This window comes from Mesoplodon densirostris, chromosome X, assembly GCF_025265405.1.
Source record: "Mesoplodon densirostris isolate mMesDen1 chromosome X, mMesDen1 primary haplotype, whole genome shotgun sequence".
In the NCBI taxonomy this organism is placed as follows: domain Eukaryota; kingdom Metazoa; phylum Chordata; class Mammalia; order Artiodactyla; family Ziphiidae; genus Mesoplodon; species Mesoplodon densirostris.
The window spans coordinates 40,265,425-40,287,245 of NC_082681.1; the positions used below are offsets into that span (position 1 = coordinate 40,265,425).

The window sequence follows — 21,821 nt, forward strand, 5'->3', positions numbered from 1 at the left end:
TTTTTTTTGGCAAGCTACAGTTTCCCTGAGCATCAGTTTCCTCATCTATAGACTAGAGATAACAGCCAGAGAGTAGTGGATTGAAAGTCAGGAAATCTGAACTGGAATCTCAAATCTATCATTTACTAGCTGTGTGACCTTGGATACATCACCTCTCCGGCCTCCTCCTCCGTCAATTTCTTCTTCTGTGACAGGAAGCGGTTGAGCTGAATGGTCCAGAAGGTCCCCACCAACTCTAACACTTGAGGCCACATAGAGATTATTCAGTTTGTTGTGAGAGTTTAAAAAGTAATGAAGATGTATATGAAAGCACTCTGTAAGCCATAACGTGGCATGTAGATGTTAGGAGTATCCATATTATGCAGTTCCATGTCGAAAAAAGCCCTGCAGCTCTCTCTAAATTTAGGGGCTTAAATATAAATGGGTACTGTCTCTCAAGGCAACGCTTTCAGGCCCTTAGAGGATTCTGGTAATTCTTTGTAACTATACTTCATCGAATAAACACAAATTTGGACTAGTCTGTCCCAGGCTCACCAAGGTATCAGCAGCACTATTGTGATTTCAAGGATGGGTTCTTGACCCAACTCAAAATCCTAAGGACTCTTAGAACAGTGATGGCTGTGGTGAGCCACTCTAAGTTTTCTTCAAGACACCTAACAGTTAGTGGAGGCCCTTTCTGTGGGGCTTAGGAGCCCTCTGTGAGCGAAAGCAGATTTCTAAGTCGTCCCCTGTCCCTCCACACACACACCCATCTCCATCCTGCCTTTAAGGGCACCAACGCTTGGTCACTTCATTAAACGCGACGTGGATTTGGGAGATGCCCGGAAATGATAAGCAGCCTGCTAGGGCACAATTTTCGAGGCCAACTCATCCTGCGTCCCGCGCACCGGCTCAGGACCAGGCCAGGTGCACGCAGAGAGGCTGTCGTGCGGGAGGGGAGGGGGTTGCGGGCTTCCAGCGGGGAAGTCAGAGGGTAGCCGGGGTCTTCAGGCCGCGCGCGAGCGGCGGGGAGCTCCTAGGTGCATCCAGCGCAGAGGGGGTGGAGGGGTGGGAGGAGATGTGCGGTCCCTTTAAGACCCCAACGCACGCTTAGCCAGAGGAGGGGGGTGCCGTGTGGGCGCTGCGTGATGGGAAAGTCGCCGGCTGAGCCTCACACTTTCTCCCGGTTTCTTAACTTTCGGGTCGGGGGAGCGGGGAGAGAGCGGCGGTGCCGGGGCGGAGAAGGGGTGCGGGCTTGCAGCGGCTGCTTGCTCGCGGAATTCCCGCCCGCGCCGAGCGGCCGGCCTCTCGGGCCAAGTGGGGAGCGGGCGGCGGGCGGGCAGGTGGCCCCGGGCCGCTGCGCCCGCGCCTTGGCTCTGCCCCCGGGAGCCGAGCGAGCCGCTGTTCCCTCGTGGTGTGAGGGCGGTGATGTTTTTCCTCCCACCCACTTTTGAGTCCACCCTCCCCCCTCGCGCGCACTCCAGCTCTCGCCACAACCTGCGAGTCCCCGTCCTCGGAGGAGCGCCCCGGGGAACTCGGAGCGCTTGCACGCGTGGAAGACGGAGGAGGCCGTTGGCCAGGTCAGTGAGCGGTGTCCGGCGCCCGTTTCCCCTCCCTTCCTTTCCAGCCTTTGCACAGGTGGGCCGTCTTCCCCCAGGGCGCCCAGAACTTCCCCGACCGGCCACCCTAACCCGCTCTCCGCCGCAGCTGCCCGAGGCCCGGCTGGAGGTGGAGCCCAGGGCGCCAGACCAAGGCAGGTCGGAGGGCCTCGGATTCGAACTCACAACTCGCCACTCTCGCTCGGCCTGCATAGTTCCAGGCTCTGGAGCTGCGGGGAGGCCACTTGGGTAGCTACCTAACGGGTTTCTACGGTCCCCTTAGTGATCGCATGTGTCCCGAGACTTTTGCTGGCTTGCTGAGGTGCCCTGGACCCGTAGGTAGTTCATACGTGCTTAAGTTAACCAAACAGGGCAGACTGGGTGAGAGGCTCCTCTATGCTCCCTCTGGATATCTGCCTCCATTTTCCGGCCCGGCCCACTGGCGTCTAGGTTGGAGACGCTAGGCTCGGGGAGCAACGCAGTGTTGCCAGAACTTAGGGCCTGGAAAGCCTGCCTTCTGGTCCCTGCTGGCCCTGCCACTAACTTTATGAGAATGGGCAATTGAGTTCTCTGGGCTCCAGGATGCCCATTTTGAAGGTGGAGTTGTTGTGGGGAATAAAATGAAATGATAGATAGCAAGGTAAGTTTTGCAAGCCAAATGGCAGGGTATTGTTCTTCAGTCATAGGAGCGATGAAGGCATCTCGACTGAGACCAGAGACACCCTGGCCTGAAGCTGCCATTTTTCAGTGACAACCTACCACCAGTGAACAGAGCTTTTCTTGTTGGGTGGTAGACCGGGGAGAGGATTTTAGCTGATGGACATGGGCCTGAGAATCCAGTGTCTTCTTATTGTTTGTTGGAAAGAGAATTGCTACCCTGGAGGCTGCCCCACAGATGATAGTGAATGTGAGATTGCAAGGGCATTGAAGCCTCTCGGCAGGATTAAAGAAACACTGTGGGTCCTGAAGAGCTGGCCCGTGTGCTCATCCCTTAGCCTTCCTTTGGGAATGTCTCTGATTCTGTTCTACCCAGGAGACCTCTTCTGTGAACCGACAGACCCCTGACACTTGATGGCCCAGATTGCCTTGCAGTCCCAGCCTGGCAGGGAGCCCTTGGTCCCTTTGCTTGTTGCAAATGAACTTTCTGAATGCTTGTTTCACGAAGGCACCTTAATGGATACATTCCTTTAGGTTCTGACCTGTTTCTTGTTCTCTAGTAAAGCGCACTCACCCTCTCCCACTCTGCAGTGTTAGTCCCAGAATTTTGTTTTCTTTGTTGTTTTCTTCTTGGGGCCTGGATGCCCCCAAAATATGCCAATGGCTACATTTCTAAGTAACCTGTAAAAGAGCCAGTGCAAGTTCAACGGCACAACGGCCTGTGTGAAGCAGACAGAGAGTTAATACCGAAATAACTCCAGTTAACTGGGTCAAAGTGTAATTTGAAAAATTAAGGACAGTTTGGCTCTTTGCAAGTGTAAGAGTCGGCATGCTTGCTGAGCAATGCTTGCTGGTGTTTATTGCTACAGCCCTAACAAATGTCTTGAACTGCCCCCCTCCCCCAAAAGAAAAAGTTAAAGCGATAAAGAGAAATTGAACGGAGACCTGGGGAGGGAACTCTTCCAGGTTTATAGCTCTGCACAGAATACAAAGGCAGGACTTCAGGATCTTGTAAATCAAAAGTGATTATTTATAAAGAGATTCGTTTTCTGATGTTCTACATCCCAGCCAGGGAGGCCAAACAGATGACAGGAACGCCAAAAGAGATTAATTGCTCTCTAGTCACCAACTTTTCTCTTTACTCATACCATTAGTTGAGACCCAAGAAAAGCAAAAAAATTCTAAGAGCCGTTTTCTTGCCAGCTTGAATTATGAGGCAATGCTACTGTTCACCGAATCACCCAACCATTGTACAAGAAAAACAAGCTGGTTGGTTCTTGCATGGGGAGACCCGAAAACCGTGGTTTCAAAAATCCCCCCTGAGACCCATATGTGATTGTGATAAATTGGATTTCAGTGGTTAAAAAAAAGTCTTTCTCATTTGGAGGCTTGGGGGATAAGCTTATTAAAGTAGGCTCAGGAAGAACCTCACTGGGATGAGTAGCTGTGTTAAAGCGTTCGTGGAAATGATTTGCTTCAGTGGAACCTGGTAACTCTCAGAGGACAGAGGTAGACATTCCAATGATTGAAGCTGGGCCAGAAGCTCACAGAGGGGACCAAGACATGAGAACCCAGGTCTTTGGAAGGCTAGGAACATGTCCCAGGAGAATTTATCCTTGTTTAAGGAGCAGGGAGGACGTAGAGAGGCAGATCAGTTCTGCAAATCCTGGCTGATAGCATAACTCATTCTCTATGGACAGTTTTTCTTTGGTTACATACTCGTAATTTGAAACAATGCATTTTAAATTACCTGGCCAACTTCATAGCGTTTAAAGTAAGAGCTGTGGCATCCACATCATGGCCCAAAGACAATTCAGCTCTCCAGAATGATCATCTTGCATTCCATCCAGCTCCCTATACTCAATATTTAGGTTGGACCCTCTGAAAAGATCGTTGAGCTCAGTTCCCATCCAATGTTAACCCCAGATTGAAATGTGGTGTTTCTCGAATTATTTAAATATTTTCCAATCACCCATTGGAAGAGTTTTTCCTTATAGATCTCATAGGAGACACAGGAGAAGCATTGATCAATCGTGCCTCATCCCTGAAGGATTAATAATAACGGTAGTCTTGAAGCTAAGATCAGCTAACTTTCATTTCAGAAATTGTTTGGGTCACTGCCTATTATTTTTGTTTGCCAAAATGGCCATTTTGCAAACCCCAGTTTCCCTTTTCTCCCAAAGAAAATCTCTTGAGAAATCAACTTTAATTCCCTTAGAAATGAGGATTTCAAAATTTATTTTTACTTTCCTATGACTTGCCTGCAAGGATTTAGCCTCAGCGTTGGATAGGAATGTAGGTTCATCCACTTGAATTTCTCCCCACAGTCTTTGCAAGACAGGAGAGGCAAGTTCTCTTTTCTTAGCAGAAAAACAATGCTTGCACTTATGTAAATTCTCCAGCACTTTTTCCCCAGCAAGTTAGGAGCCTAAGCATCAGAGAGCTCCATCAGTTCCAGAGGATCTGTTCTAAGTCTTTTTTTCTGCTTTCTTCCCAACAGCTTGAGTACCCAGGGCCCTGAAAGTTTCAAGTTGCCTTTTGCAGTGGCCAGAATGAGAAAAATGTGGAAGATGGGAAGCATGAGATACATCTTCTCCTTGTTGCTGTTCTTTCTTTTCCTAGAAGGAAGCAAAACAGAGCAAGTAAAACGTAAGTGTCTTGAGTTTTAAAAACAAGATACTTTCTTGTAATTTCTTTGAAAATGTGATTATAATCTGAAGTGATTGTGATTTAGCCCAAATGTGGCCATGCCATTATTCTAAGAGAAGAAAGTGAATGTTACTGGTTTATGCCTGAGTTGGTAAAAGAATGGGAGCTTTGAATCGGGCTAACTAAATTTGGGGCTGTTTTTCTGATTATCATATAGTTTTCATCTCATAGGACACATGACACATTAGCCTATTTTCCTTTTCCTGTTCTAAACTGTACAAATCTCATTCCATTTTACGTAATTCATGAAATATCTGACAGATGAGCTGGATTTTTTCCCAAATTTCAGACTCTTCAGCAAAGGTTTTCAGTTTATGAAAAAGAATAACGCCGAAAAGAAAAAGAAAAAAAAAAAGAAAAAAGTAAAGCAGGCTCTGCCTCTTCCCTTCTGCTGAAAAACGAAGAAGGAAAAAACCTTCACATGAATTGGGTTGAGATGAAAAATCCTTTGAGGAAATTGAGATTCCAGGGACCGTGAGCAAATTGGATGCCATTTATTGAAAGGAACGTCCCCGCAAAGCCAGGGAATATTTCTAGAAAGTCAGCGATCCGTGTGATGGGCTGACACATTGGAGAAAGCAGAGTGGCAGGAAAGGGGGGTAATTAACCCTCCTCGCGGCCACATTTGGGAGATTTATGAGTAACCGTTGACACCTCTGCTCTTGTTAGGAGCTTTCTGCTTGCCTTTGCCCACTGTGAGCCTCACCTTCTTTGGGCCACTTGCAGCCACCTCTGAGGTGGACCCTGGCCCTAAATTTGAAGGAAAAGCCATCGCTCTAGTTCCCCTTTTTGGCTGCATCAAAAGAAGCACAAAGTGGAACTGGTCCAAGAGGGGCATTCTCTGCTCCACTGAACTTATTCATGAGAAGGAACTGTGCAAATATGCTTGGTAGGAGCTGAAACAGCATCTGAAGCCCATCACTTAAACATTTATCTCCTTTATCAGCATAAGTTAAATATATCAGGCATGAGGCTTGCTGACAGGGAGAACAGTGCCAAACCTGCTCCATTGTTACCTGTGTTTCTGCCCCACTACGATTTTCATAGTAAAGTGAGTCTCCTTCCTGGGAGAAATAGTGCTTTTGATTAGGCTTTTAAACATGAGTAATCCGTGGTGATACCTAGTATGATCGAGGCACAGAAGGAAGTTTAGCAGGACGCGGTATCAGTAAGGAAGCTTGGATCAGCCTCTTCTCTTGCAGTCCTCAACTGACCTCCTTCTCCTTCTACTTGAATATGTAATCGACCTCAGAACCCTCCTCTTCCAGAAGTCCTCCTTGATTTAAGTGGATATGATAGAAAAGTTGTCCATCCATTCTCAGCTAAACTCACAAGCAGCTGGGCTTAAAAATCCTTCCTCTCTTAGGAAGAAACTTCCCTTATGGACTTACTGGCAGCATGGGGAAGCTTGCAACTGTTAGAAGACCGTCTCTTCTGGGAAGCCTTCCATATTTGTGAAGAATTGAGGAATATTGCCCATGCAACTTAGAGCTTAACTGACAAACCAAAGAAAAATATGATTGAAAAACAATTGACAGACCCCCCAAACTATCACTCTCTGACATTTCCTACTGCTTATGAGTCTGTCCCAAGCCCCTTTGATATTCAGTTGGTGTCAAAATGATTATGTAACAGATTGCCTAGGGGACCAGTTCTGGTCTAGTGTTTCAGGCTTATAGTCAGATAATGAGGCTAAGGTCATGGTCATTCCCTGAATGAGCCACTCAGCATCATTCTTTGTGGCCACACCCAAGTTAACTGTCTCGAAGACACTTGCAAAGTTACCTCCACTAAAAGGAAACTCTCAAAGCATATGCCCTAGGTATGTTGCCTTGATACACACACACACACACACACACACACACACACACACACACTACATGCACAGAGATTTATATTACAGCTCTAAGAGAAGTTAGAAGCAGTGAGAAATGGTTACATAAATGATCCATGTAATGTACTATTATGCTACCATTCAAACACTGCTTATTGAAAATTTGATAGCTTGGGAAAATGCTTATGTTAACTTATTTTAAAATTTCTTAAATTATAAAATTAATAATACTCATTGTACAAAATGATATGAAAGTATCTGAACTTCATAAAGAACCTGTATCTCTCAACACCCATCCCACTCCCCAGGGATGACCATTACTAATAGTTTGCTGTGTGTTCTTCCAAACTCTTTTCTCTGTGTGTTATAAAAACATATATACATGTCTGTAGGGTTTTTTCTTTTACAAAAATTGGATATTATATATATTTTTCTGTAACCTGCTTTTATTCAGCAGTGTGTCCAGGACATCCTTCCATGTCAGAACATTGCAGTGTAACAGTACCATATTCTTTCTAATGTCTACATAGTTCCCAATTATATGAGTGTGTCATGGTTTGTTTAACCAGTCCCTATTTGTAGATATTTAGGTTGTATCCAGTTTTTGCTATTACTATAAGTAAGGCATTAATGGATGCCTTAAGGCACTTAGGCAAGTATTTGTGAGTAACTGTTAGGTCAAAGTGTATGTTCAGTTTTAATCTTGGTAAGATCTGTCAAATTTCCTTCAAAAAAAGTTGTATCAATTTATGCTTCCACCATCTTTGTATGCATGTCCATTTCTAATTCCTTCACTGAAAGTATTATTAATCTTTGTATTTTAGGGCCAGTTTAATAGGGGAAATAATATTTCAGTTTTGTTGTGATATTTTCCTATTACTGGAGTATCTTTTCAATTATTTTTAATTCAATTGTATTTCTTCACTGAATTGGCTTTCATTTGGGTGCGTGTCTTATTGATTTGCAAAAGCTTATTTATTAACATAACATCAAATGTTTTTATTAACTTTTGTATTTCACATATTATTTTCCCAGTCTTCCATTTGATTTAAACTTTGTAAAAGTTGTATTTTCCCATACAGAAGTTTTAAATTTTCTTGTAGTCAGATCTGTCGTTCATTTCCTTTATGGCTGCCCTGGGTGGCATGCGGGATCTTAGTTCCCTGACCAGGGATTGAGCCCGTGCCCCCTGCGGTGGAAGCGAGGAGCCCTAACCACTGGACCATGAGGGAATTCCCTCCTACTCCATATTCTTGTATTTTCTTCTACTGCTTCCATAATTTGGGGTTTTACCCATAATTCTCTGTTCTATCTGAAATTTATATTCATGCGTGGTGTGCAATAGGGAACTATTTTTTTTATCTCTGGGTGGTAGGTGCACGACTGTTACTTTTGTTCATTTTTGTACTTCTCTTTATTACAAAGTTTCCACAATTGGAAAATACTACTTTTACAACAGTTAAAAGTCCTTTAAAGTAAAAGGACATCTTGTTTCCCATATTTCTACCGTCGAGTTCTAGAGAAGGGTATAGGTATGGGGGTGGAAGGAGTAGAAAGAAGTTTTTTTTAATTAAAAAAAAACTAGAAAAACTTCAGGAAACATGTAAGTGTAATGTTAATAAAGCTTCCCATCTCTCTTTGTTCCCTGATACCATTTTACCCAAGGAAGCCAAGGTTTTTGATTTTTCACGGGCTGGTTCAAGTGTAAGTTTCTAGGTCAAGGCAGATGCTCTGTAGCCTGTTTGCTCTCCTGTTTTAGGCATCAGGGTGGAATGAGGGGCGATGCTGTTATGGTCAAAGATTGGTGTAGAATCTGAGGAGGTCTGGAGAAAATGCTTTAATTGCAGAAAGCTGTTTGCACAAGGAAAAGTAGAAATGGGTGCTACCACTTGCTAGTAGCTAATTAGCCAGAATTCCGGTGCTCTCACAGGAGGGAAGACAGGTTCAGGAACCCAGGAAATACTGACTGTGCATCACAGTGGATGAATGAGCCATTTATGGCTTATATAAAAGTTTGTTACTGTCCAGAAGCAGCAAGGTTTGAAGTCTTTAGCCGGGATAAGGTCTTTGTGTAACTCCATTATGCTCTGTTGTTAAAGTTGTAGTCAAAAGAGGCCAGGAAGCTCTTTTGAAGTTCAAAGAAGCATAACATTGAGTGCTTAATATTCATGCAAATATAGGACAAACAGGCTGAAGTGTTTGCCTCTTTTGGCAATTCTGACTTAGGTAATGAACTATTGATCAAAGTGAGGTAGAAGAATTGAGTTGTTAAGAATATTCAATTATGTATTTCAAATGGACCAGCCTGTGCCAAGGCTGGCAGTCGTCCTGGGGAGAGAAATGGTTCGTGTATTTCATGGCGTCCATTCCTGCTTTATAAGGTGAGTTAGCTGGATCTTCCAAGGGACTAGATTCTCATTCATTTTTCTCCTCAGGAGAAAGGCTTCCAACATTTGTATTTGCTTGAAAATGGGCCTCTGAACTTCCCAGGAAGGACGAGTCCCCAGAAGAGTGAAGGGAAGGAAGAGGATACTTAGAATATTTGAGACATGGGGATCATGGCCTTATGGAGCCTACGCAGCCTCTTTATTGTGAAAACCAACCAGAAAGGCTTGAGTTTTCCACCTCTAGATTCTCACTTGGACGTTCGAGGTGATTTTTTGACAAGAGAAAGAAGCTAGCAGAAGAGTATTCCTGTTGACATCTTAGGGGTTTAAATAGATGGAAGTAGAATAAATAAAGAATACCTTAAAATTAGATAGCTTAATGCTTTTCAAAGTATGTTCATAATTATTTTTTATACTGGGGGGTGGGACCAGTGGGGTTGAGAATGGAAGCTCTGGAGTCCAAGTAGATACAAACCCCAGCTCCATGACTTTCTTACTTACCTTGGGAACGTTGCTTAATCTTTCCAGCTTTAGTGGTCTTATCAGTACAGTTGGGGAAATAATAGCGTATCGACCATCAACATGATCATTTGAAGAACTGATGAGACTGTTCACGTGGAGTGCTTTGTGACAGTGGCTGGCACACAGTCTTTAATAAGTGGTAGCGATTCAAGTAACTCTCTTGCAAGCCAAATGATATTATCCCCTTAATTTTCAGATGAGAAACTTGAAACCTAATGAGGTCAAGTGACTTTGTACAAGGCCAGACAGCAAGTCCAAGGCAGTGCCAGAATGAAAACCCAGGTTTCCAAATTCAGTGTTCTGTTCACCACACCAGTTTGTGTCTAGCAGTTCTCTGAGGAAGCCAGTGCATTCTCTTGAATAGAAGCCCAGTCCTTTGCACATGGCAGCCACTTAACACATGAGATGATCCGAGTAAGTGAATAAAGAACTTTGTAACCAGAATTCCTAAGAGAGGCAGTATACTATTTGAGAGTTAAAAGACAGAGACTAGGACTAAAGTTATTCTGGAACCTAAATAAGCTAAGCCAAAGGAAATTTGTGAGGAAGGTTAAAAATATGTGCCTTTATGTCCACGCTTCTTAGATTTCCCTGACTTCTCAGTAGGATTGGAATGTCCTCATAGTCTAATGGCGAGTGGAGTGTGCTTTAAGTCGGGGGACCTGGTTTCTGGTCAGTTCTGTTGCTTGCTGTGTGGTATTGGTTGAGTCATTCATGCTCTCTCTGAACTAAAGATCCTCTACTCTGTAACTGAGAGGAATTCTTGCTTTCTGGACAGCAAACTAAAGGATGCCAGAATAGGGGTTGGGGAGGTGGGACAAGGGAAACCAAGGCTCTGGTTTTAGATACTTGGAGCACACCCGGACTTTTATTATTGACACAAGATTGTTGCAAAGAGTATTTTATTCATTTAAAATTTATAGCCTGCCCACTTCTAAAAAGATTAGATACAGGTTATATATGAAAGAATAGTTGCAAGATGACTTTTTAAAAGATGAAAAAAAAATGGAGGCAATCTGAGGAAAGTAGAAAGGGTAGATGTTCTTAACACCTGCTTTGGTACATTATTCACATTCTAAATTGGCTTATGAGTCCTGAAAAGATAAAAAGAGAAACTTTCCATTGGTGGGCAAGAGAAAATTATAGTTTCATCTATAGAGATTTATTTCCCACCTCCCAGTTACTCAAACAGTATTAATGATGGGATGTTTGCATGAAGCACATTCTGGGTGGTACAAAGACACCAACTGTAACCTTAATTTCATAGAAGAGAGAAGAATTGTGTTCGGCATTTCTTTATTAACCCTCTGTAAAGGAAGAGGGCAAGTATTAAATTTTAACTCAGTAAAAGTCTTTCTGTAAGTGCTAAGGAAAAGTGGCCCAGATATTTTAACTTTGGATGATATAAGTTAATTGATGGCTAGAACATGTAAATTTTATACAAATGGTTGTTTAAATATGTCTACTAGACTGGATTGTCAATTATCAGATGCCCTAAGCAAAGTTTATATTAACATTATTTTTTCTATTTAAAAACAGATGCTCATTTTTTAAAAAAAATATACCTGTGGCAACTCTTTATTTATTTATTTTTGGCTGTTGGGTCTTTGTTGCTGCACGTGGGCTTTCTCTGGTTGTGGAGAGCAGGGGCTACTCTTCCTTGCGGGGCATGGCCTTCTCACTGCAGTGGCTTCTCTTGTTGCAGAGCACGGGCTCTAGGCGCGCAGGCTTCAGTAGCTGTGGTGCCTGGCCTTCAGTAGTTTTGGCTCGCGGGCTCTAGAGCTCAGGCTCAGTAGTTGTGGCGCACGGGCTTAGCTGCTCCGCGGCATGTGCGATCTTCCCGGACCAGGGCTCGAACCCGTGTTCCCTGCATTGGCAGGCAGATTCTTAACCATTGCGCCACCAGGGAAAGCCCATATGCTCATTTTTTAACATTCAGAAGTACATAAAAGTATTAGGAAAACAAAAGTCATTGGTAATCTCAACATTTACGTTAATCATGGTTAATTGGCATATAGGCTTCTGGTCTTGTTTTCTACGCTCAGCTGTTCATACATATTATTTTATAAAAATGAAGCACTATCTTGTAGTGAATTTGGTTTATTACGCCAATTAACAACTGATTCTCTAAAATTCACCTGTAGTGGAGATATAACTCATGTTGTCTAAAGCGAAAGCTGAATATTTTAAATGCCAGTTGCAGAACATGCAAAGTTGATCCTGTTGTGAAAACTTCAAGAGCACAACTTGAATTCTTGACCAAGCAGAAAGTAAACCCCTTTTAGCAGAGACTTGTGCAGCTGAGGTGCTGATAGAAAAAACAATTTGTCTTTTTTGAAGAAGAGCTTTGATTTTTGCCCAAAGTCCTATGCCAGATGACAAGTAAGAGATGATTTTAGCCAGAAGAATTATTCAGATCAGGTTTCACCAGCTGAACAGCCTTTCTGTAAAAGGATCTCCCATGGCCTCATAGTAAAGACTAATGAGAATACCATCAAGTCCCAGTTATCCATGTTAATGGGAGATAGAAGGGCATAATGAATTGAAATTTCATGGAAAATCTCCATTTTTCAACTTAGCCAATAATGTCGCCTTGTTCAACTGTCAGACCTCTTTGAAATATGGACCCTTTTCTTCTCATTGAGTCTGCCCACCTGCTAATAGAAAGGCTAGTAGGAAAGGCAGGTAGTGGGAAGGCCATGGTGTGCATAGGCCACTCAATATATATTAAGTTGAATTGATTTTGGACGAATGATCCAACAAATAGGAATAAGGTAATTAACCCCCAGATAAAGAGGAATAAGCTGTATACTCAAAGTGAAGAACTTGGCTTTTTCCTGGCGTTCCTTTTTCATTGGCTTCCACAGCCTGGAAATGAAGTCTTAAAGCCCTGAGGAAATCTGACTGAGACTTCAATTCTAGAAACCCAATTTCCAGAGAAATAGGACCCTTTTTTTTCTGTAGTAACTACTACATCCTGCCCTTCCTCCATTCTGCTTCAAGTTTGATGAATGACAGAAGGAAAGTACTTGGGCCTTTAATTTTTCCTTCACTATTATAGTAGTCTTTTTAAAAAAAATAAATTCTTAAGGAATTTGTTTACTTGATTTGTTCTCTCATATAATGAACAGCCAAGATTCATCTCTCCCTTTCTACTGACTGTATGCGTTATAATAAAATAAATATTATTGTAATACTTACATGATGATGTGTCTACGGTAATAGCTCTTATCAAAAACAGCTCATGGGAATATTTTCTTGCCTTTAGACTGGTGATGAAGTTATTGACCTTTTGACCTGGGTCCTGGGTGCTAGACAGTAATGGTTGGGCAAAACATTGATGGCAGAGTGGCACATCTCTGTTGTTTACTTTTTGTCGTCATTGTTTCTGTTAACAGGGGCCCCTAAAGTAGCAGGGATTGCCACTTTTAATTAGGGCCAGCTGAACCATTTGAAAAATAGCTATGATGATGCAGGTTGAAGGTCCATCTCAAATGTTAGTTGGAATTCCTTTGGGATCAAGTTCTACTCAACAGATACCATGAGTTAGTGGTAAGTCATGAGTTCTCCAGCTGGTATCTCTCAGGTACTGGCAAGTGATAAGCTTACTTTTCTTGCCTATGTCTCCTTGAATTTGGCGAGGCATCATTGTTTCCGTAAAATCAGCTCACTTGTGCTTCTTGTCCAAGATGATATACTGGAACTTTAGGTGTGGTCAGTGATGCTATGTAACTCATGAAATTCACTCCTGGGTGACGGCAAAAAGTTTTTAGAAGTTCAGACTTATAAGCATGTGCTGAAATGGACTTTATCGTAGTTTCTGAAAATTGATCATTGTTCGGTGTACTCATGGAGAGATCAGCTATAACTGTGCTAACCGCTCAGTCGTGGACAGCCATGGTAAAAAATGTCTTAAAGATTATAGTGTTTACTTTTGCTATGTAATAGAAAAAAAATCAGTGTCAGTAATTACAGAAGCATTGTTTAATAGCACCAGTGACGTTACTGTTTAGCTCCTTGTCTCTGCCTTCAGTTCCTGAATTTGCTCCTTCCAGGAATAAGTGGATTTCTGTCTGGGGCATAATTGACAAAACCCCATGTTTCTGAGGTAACAGGACCAAGGTACTTGATGAAGACCATTATATTTGCATTTATGGTCGGGTTTCTCTCTGAAGTTAGTGTTTGAGTAAGATATTTTCATCCTCAAGAGGCATAGTTTGTAAGACACTAGTATTGTAATATGAGATAAATGCCATGTGAGTATTATGAGGAAAGTGCTGATAGGTATAAAGAGAATGAAAAAGAACCTTTAGCTAGGGTACTCTTGTCTTCCCAACTAGATTTCATAGCCTTTGAGAGCATGGGCACTATTTCATACTTTATGATTTATCATTGAGATGGATACCCAAAAAAATGCAGAATGAAGTCTGCCAGCTGTACCATCTCATATAATCTATTTGAGCATGACTTGACTTCACTACAGACAACACCTTATTCTTTAAAACGTGAGCAAAGCTGTGTCTCAAAGGTAGGGTGGAAGGGTATTTTGAGAAAAAGTTAGGCAAGAATGTGTGGAAGCCCATTATTTTTCAAGTTCTAAAAGTGGGTGACATGCACCTTACAGCCATGTAGCAGGACAGGCAAAATGCTATAGTGGTTCCAGTCCTTGGCTCTGAGGCCAGACTACTTAGGTTTGAATTCCAGCTCCATACATTGACTAGTCATGTCAACTTAGGCAAGTTACCAAACGTCCCTGTGCCTCAGATTCCGCATCTGTAAAATGGGGCTAATAATGCGATCTACCTTGTAGGGTTGTGGGGAGAATTTAGTGAATTTATGGATGTAAAACCCTTAGAACAGAGCCTGGCTCATAGGAAGTGTTCAACAAATTTTGTTGTTGTTTTTGTTATTACTATTATCATCATTCTCATCTGGCTCTATGTTTTTCAGGACCTGGTTCCTTGGCTCCTTTTTACATTTATCATCTACTTCCTTAGCCTTTGAGCCAAATTTGGAGCAGGAAAATTTAGATCACTCAGTTTCACACATTGTCTATCAATACTCTTTAGAGGCTGAATTTGGGACAAACAGAACCTATTGGCTGAAGCAAGTTATTTGAATTATTTGCGGTTTTCATGAATAGTGGTGAGCTCAGGTATACTGAAAGGATCCATTTAATAGTGTCCATGAAATAACCTATCTTAAAGATATTTCAGAGAAATGATAGCAAATTGCTTAAAAGGTATATATAAAGAATACCCTCCTTGTGGCATCGCTGTATACTGTTCCTTTGGAAACAGACTTTCCTGCAAGTTAGAATCTTTAACAATTTGGATGTGAGTATTAAAAGTATGTGAATGCACTTGAAACCCATATTTTAATAGCATGTCTTATTTTAGTGCTTGCTTAATCTTTCAGGGGTCCTTATCTTTTATTATCCCATTTCTTTTTCGTCAAGAAAGGAATAAATCACACAGCCATGTAGATCACATCGCTGATAATGAAAGCTCATCCAACTTCATATTTTTAGTACGTAGATCTGATGTCAGCTTCTGAGTGAGCTAATTATTTCTGACAGAATAATCCAGAATCAAATACATAATACACAAGCTTCCATCTTACTTTGCGACGCGGATTTAAATCGACAAAGTAATTTCTAGCTTACCTCCATCCAAGGTAAGTGGCTGAAGAACCATACAAGTAAGACAATTTATGCTAGCCTAATAATGCCACTTAAGTAGGCTCCTTCATGGATTTGCTTCTAAGCATATACTCAGATTCTTTCTGAAATGTCTAGATAAGTTGTACATATGAAATACAAATAACTTAGGTGTTTGTCATTTAGATTATAAATTTATTATAGAGAAACAGTCATCCTCCTCTCACCAACATGTGGAAGTTTGCAAAAGGTGCCTCATTTAGATGTTTGCTTTGGGAAATTCTTGATTGTCTCTCCTCAGTTAAAGATGCAGGGATTGTTAAAATTTTTTCCTACTCTATTCTAGAACACCATGGAGCAGAAGTCTAATTTGTGTGTGTACCAAGAAAATTGTATTCCTAAGACTTGGCTGAAAAATATACAAGTTATGTCTGCAAAGTAATTTTGATTTTTCTGAGTTCTTTTAATTAATAAATGGTTTTGAGCACTTGCATTTAGTCCAGGAATATAGCTTAATGTAACAATATTAATAATAATAATGGTAATATCATAAAAGGGGAAATAAAAGTACTTACTAGAAATGAATATGTATTCAACCTTCCTGATAAAGAAAAAAAGAAATATTGTTTCCACTTCCCTCACCAAATTTGCAAAGTTTTAAGCAATTAAAATATCCTGTGTTGGACATTTTCACACAGTGCAATCAGAAAGTAAATTAGTGTACTTTCTCTGGAAGGCAGCTTGACAATGTAGATCAGGAGTTTAAAAGCACTGAAAACCTTTGACCCAATAAATCTACTTCTAAGGATTTATATTAAGAAAATAACCAGTATTGCATACACTGGTTTATATCCAAGAATATATATATTTTAAATTTATTTATATTTTGGCCACACCGCATGGCATGTGGGGTCTTAGTTCCCTGACCAGGGATCGAACCCAGGCCCCCTGCAGTGGAAGTGCAGAGCCTTAACCACTGGACTGCCAGGGAAGTCCTTATATATGAGGATATTTTTCATGGAATTTTTTTTTAAAAAGAAAGAGAAGGAAACAATTTGATACCCCCAAATAGGGGATGGGTTAAGAAATTATGGTTCAGCTGTGTTAGTGGAGAATCATGTTACTAGGCATGTGGTATGGGGGAAATATTTAATGGCACAAAAACGTCCATAACGTGTTAATTTTAGAATGTAGTTTACAAAATGTATTGGGTTGGCCAAATAGTTCGTTCGGGGTTTCCCATAATGGGAAAACTTTAATGCAAAAATGGAATGAACTTTTTGGCCAACCCAATATATTGTATATGCTGTTAATTTTATAATAAAAAACTTCATACACCTTTATGCACAGGAAAGAGACTAGAGACTAGAAAGAACTTCCAGTTTTTGGTCTGACATGTAAAGAGCTTCGAAGTTGTCACTCCTATAAGCAAAAAGCTTAAGGAAGTGAAAATCAACAACTCCTCTTAAATGAATCAGAAAATTGAGGTCACAGGGCAAACTGCCTTGTGTTTTTTACTCTGAAAACTGGAAAGACAGGCTAATACTGTTACCACTGCTGGGTCCTGGTAGGAGCACTTAGCAGGTAATTGACTAATTGCTGGCAAAGGAGCATGTTCTAGCTTGGTAGAGAAAAACACTTTCTTCATGAGTTTTACCTCCAGAATCCCCACCAGGTTCTCAGGATTGGTGAAAAATTCCTAACTGTTTCAGGGAGAGGAGGGAAAAGGTAACCATTTTGAAATAAGCCCAGAGCACTTTGTTCTCCATAACTAAGGCCTGGCCTCAAGGGAAGTGATTTTACCAGAGCCTAACGGATTTTTTTTTCTTTAATAAATTTATTTATTTATTTATTTTTATTTTTTTATACTGCATTGGGTCTTTGTTGCTGCACGGGGGCTTTCTCTAGTTGTGGCAAGCGGGGGCTACTCTTCGTTCTGGTGCAAGGGCTTCTCCTTGCAGTGGCTTCTCTTGTTGCAGATCACGGGCTCTAGGCACACGGGCTTCAGTAGTTGTGGCATGTGGGCTCAGTAGTTGTGTCTCGCGGGCTCTAGAGCACAGGCTCAGTAGTTGTGGTGCACAGGCTTAGTTGCTCCGTGGCATGTGGGATCTTCCCAGCCCAGGGCTCGAACCCGTGTCCCATGCATTGGCAGGTGGATTCTTAATCACTGCACCACCAGCGAAGTCCCTGATTTGGGTTTTATCAGAACCTAACCAACCTGGAAGAAGGAATATATACCCACCTCCACTAACCGTCCTGTCTCACCTACATTGATGGGGAGGAGCAAAGTTAATTAGCACTTTTGAAGGTCACAGCTCAGGGACATGGATCACTGAAAGACTGAGAGCTAATTATATGATTATAGAACACTCCTCCTTCCCTCACAATTTACTACCACATCAATTGGAGTCCTGTATAATAACAGGAGATGGAAAGGACTGCAATACTTAGACACTATTTAAGAAGGAGATCTAGGGAAACCCAAAAACATTGGGGAGGGGATAAACAAAGACACTAGGCAAATTTTAGCCTCTGACATCATGGCTACAAAAAAACAGTAAAATTAGCCTAACTCCTAGCTAGGTTAACATAGAATCTCCCGCTAATGCTCTACTTACCTCAGTTACTTTTCCCCAGTACATCATGTCCAACTTTCAACAAAAAATTATGAGGCATGCTAAAAGACCAAAAAAAAAAAAAATCAATCTGAAGAGAAAAATCAAGCATCAGAACCAGGCTCAGATATGGCAGATATTTTGAAATTATCAGACTTGGAATTTAAAATAAATAAGATTAAGGTACTAAGAACTCTAATGAAAGAAGTAGGCAAAAATGTAAGAGTACATGGGCAATGTAAAGAGAGAGATGAAAACTCTAAGAAACAATCAAAAAGAAATGTGAGAAATCAAAAACACTGTAACAGAAATGAAGAATACTTTTGATGAGTTCATCAGTACACTGGGCATGATTGAAGAAAGAATCAGTGAACTAAAGATATGCCAAGAGAAACTTCCCAAGCTGAAAAATAATCTAAAATTTTCAACAGAATATTCAAGAACTGTGGGAAAATTACAAAAGGTGTAACGTGTATGTAACAGGAATACCAGAAGGAGAGGAGAAAGGAACAAAAGAAATATTTGAAGTAATAATGGCTGAGAATTTTCCAAAAGCAATGACAAACAGCAAAGCACAGATCCAGGGAGCTCAGAGAATATAAAGCAAGATAAATATGAGAAAACCTATACCTAAGCATATCATATTTAAACTACAGAAAATCAAAGACAAAGAGAACATCTTGAAAGATGCCAGAGAATTTATGTCATAGAGTGTTCTGCCTTTGTTTCCCTCTAAGAGTTTTATAGTGTTTGGCCTTACATTTACATCTTTCATCCATTTTGAGTTTATTTTTGTGTATGGTGTTAGGGAGTGTTCTAATTTCATTCTTTTACATGTAGTTGTCCAGTTTTCCCAGCACCACTTATTGAAGAGGCTGTCTTTTCTCCATTGTATATTCTTGCCTCCTTTATCAAAAGTAAGGGGACCATATGTGCGTGGGTTTATCTCTGGGCTTTCTATCCTGTTCCATTGGTCTATATATCTGTTTTTGTGCCAGTACCATACTGTCTTGATGACTGTAGCTTTGTAGTATAGTCTGAAGTCTGGGAGGCTGATTCCTCCAGCTCTGTGTTTCTTTCTCAAGATTGCTTTGGCTATTCGGGGTCTTTTGTGTTTCCATACAAATTGTGAGACTTTTTGTTGTAGTTCTGTGAAAAATGCCATTGGTAGTTTGATAGGGATTGCATTGAATCTGTAGGTTGCTTTGGGTAGTATAGTCATTTTCACAGTGTTGATTCTTCCAATCCAATAACATGGTATATCTCTCCATCTGTTTGTATCATCTTTAATTTCTTTCATCAGTGTCTTATAGTTTTCCGCATACAGGTCTTTTGTCTCCTTAGGTAGGTTTATTTCTAGGTATTTTATTCTTTTTGTTGCAGTGGTAAATGGGAGTGTTTCCTTAATTTCTCTTTCAGATGTTTCTTCATTAGTGTATAGGAATGCAAGAGATTTCTGTACATTAATTTTGTATCCTGCTACTTTACCAAATTCATTGATTAGCTCTAGTAGTTTTCTGGTTGCATCTTTAGGATTCTCTACGTATAGTATCATGTCATTTGCAAACAGTGACAGCTTTACTTCTTCTTTTCTGATTTGGATTCCTTTTATTTCTTTTTCTTCCCTGATTGCTGTGGCTAAAACTTCTAAAACTGTAGAAAACTATAGACCCAATGCAGCCATAAATAAATAAATAGATAGATAGATAGATAGATAAATAAATAAAAATTGTTGAAAGAAAAAATCCACCAACCTAGAAATTGAAGGAAATTTTCACCAATCAACTTGCCTTGCAAGAAATGTTAAAAGAAGTTCTTCAGGAAAAAAGAAAATAATATACGTTAGAAACTCAGATCTATATAAAGAAAGGAAGAGTGTTATAGAAGGAATAATTGAAGGTAAGAAAAAATCTTTTATTTTTCTTATTCTTAATTGATCTAACAATAAAGTTTGTTCAAAATAATAATAGCAACAGTGTACTGAGTGATTATAGTTGATGGAAAAGTGAAATGAATGACAAAGATTTTATAAAGGATGGGAGAGAGGAATTGGGAATACTCTACTATAAAGTACCTGCAGTAACGGTGAAGCAGTATAGTGTTATTTGAAAGTGGATTTAGATTAGTGTAAATGTGTACTGTAAACTCTAGGACTACTACTAAATTTAAAAAATAATTATTATTGATATGCTAAGAGAAGAGAGAAAATAGAATAATAGAAAATGCTCAAATAAAGCCAGAGAAAGCAGAAAAAGAGTGGAATACACACACACACACAAAGAAGAAGAATCAAGGGAAATGAATAAAAAATAATTACAAATATGGTCAGTTTTAATCCAACTGTATCAATAATCACTTTAAATGTGAATGGTCTATATACACCGATTAAAAGACAGACTATCAAAGTGGCTTATAAAAAAACAAGACCCAACTATATGTTGTCTACAAGAAACACACTTTAAATGTAAAGATATATATAGATTAAAAGTAGAGGGATGGAAAAAGATATAGCATGCTAACACATACTAATCAAAAGAAAGTGGGAGTAACTATATTACTTTCAGACAAAGTAGACTTCAGAGCAAGGAAAATTATGTGTATACCTAACAGAGCATTAAAATATGTGAAGCAAAAACTGACAGAACTGCAAGAAGATACAGACAAATCCACTCTTATAATTAGAGACGTTTACAACCCTCTATTAGTAATTAACAGGATCCAGCAGGCAGAAAATCAGTAATAGTATAGTTAAACTGAACCACACCATCAATCAACTGGATCTAATTGTCATCTACAGAGTATTTCATCCAACAACAGTAGAATACACATTCTTCTCAAGCTCACATGAAAGATTCACCAAAATAGACCACATTCATTGGTCATAAAACACACCTTAACAAATATATAAGAATATAAGTTATACAAAGTATGCTCTCAGAACACACTGGAATTAAACTAAAAATCAATAACGTGAAGATACCTGTAAAATATCAAAATATTTAGAGATTAAACAATATACTTCCAAATAGCACATAGGTTAAAGAAGTCTCAAGTGAAGTTTCAAAATATTTCGTATTATATGAAAATAAAAATATAATTCATAAAAATTCATGAGATATAGTGAAAGCAGTGCTTAGAGGGAAATTTATAGCATAGAATTAATATATTAGGGGGAAAAAAAGGACCTAATGTCAATAATCTAAGCTTCCACCTTAGAAAACTAGAAAAAGAAGAGCAAATCAAACCCAAAGTAGCAGAAAAAAAGAAATTTAAAAAAATTAAAGCAGAAATCAGTGAAAGTGAACCAGGAAAACAATAGAGAAAAATCAATGAAACCAAAAACTGGTTCTTTGAAAAGATCAAGAAAATAGATAAACCTCTAGTCAGGTTAACTAAGAAAAAGAGAGAGAAAGCACAAATTACTAATATCAGAAATGAAAGAAAGGCCATCACTACTACCAAAAGCATAATAAAAAATATTATGAACAACTCCATGCCATCATAGTGATAACTTAGGAAGAAACTTACCAATACCTGGGAAGATACAACCAACCAAAACTCACACAAGAAGAAATAGACAATCTGAATAGGCTTATATCTGTTAAAGAAATTAACAGTCTTCCAAAACAGAAAGCACCACGCCATGATGTACTGGTGAATTTTACCAAACATTTAAGGAAGAAATAATACCAGTACTACTCTACTATCAGTTTCAGAAGATAGAAGCAGAGAGAACATTTTGTGACTCATTCTATGAGACCAGTATTACCCTAATACCAAAACCAGACAAAGACATGATAAGAAAGGAAAACTGCAGAGTAATATCTCCCATGCCCAAATCCTCAACAAAATTTTAGCAAA

At 40.1% G+C, this 21,821-nt stretch overlaps 1 protein-coding gene across 7 annotated transcripts in view; it reads left to right on the forward strand.

The window, feature by feature from the left end:
• Positions 1-1,184: 1,184 nt before the first annotated feature.
• CHRDL1 (chordin like 1) overlaps positions 1,185-21,821 on the forward strand; it is a 117,512-nt gene continuing 96,875 nt past the window's right edge. For 2 of the 7 annotated variants that reach the window (XM_060087707.1, XM_060087710.1), the window contains exons 1-2: positions 1,188-1,559; positions 4,735-4,883. In XM_060087707.1, the coding sequence (XP_059943690.1) occupies positions 1,408-1,559; positions 4,735-4,883 (301 nt within the window). In that variant the 5' untranslated portion in view covers positions 1,188-1,407. Of the gene's footprint in view, positions 1,560-4,734; positions 4,884-21,821 lie in introns of all 7 variants that reach the window. The other 5 variants (XM_060087706.1, XM_060087704.1, XM_060087705.1 and 2 more) reach the window with 5 other exon arrangements.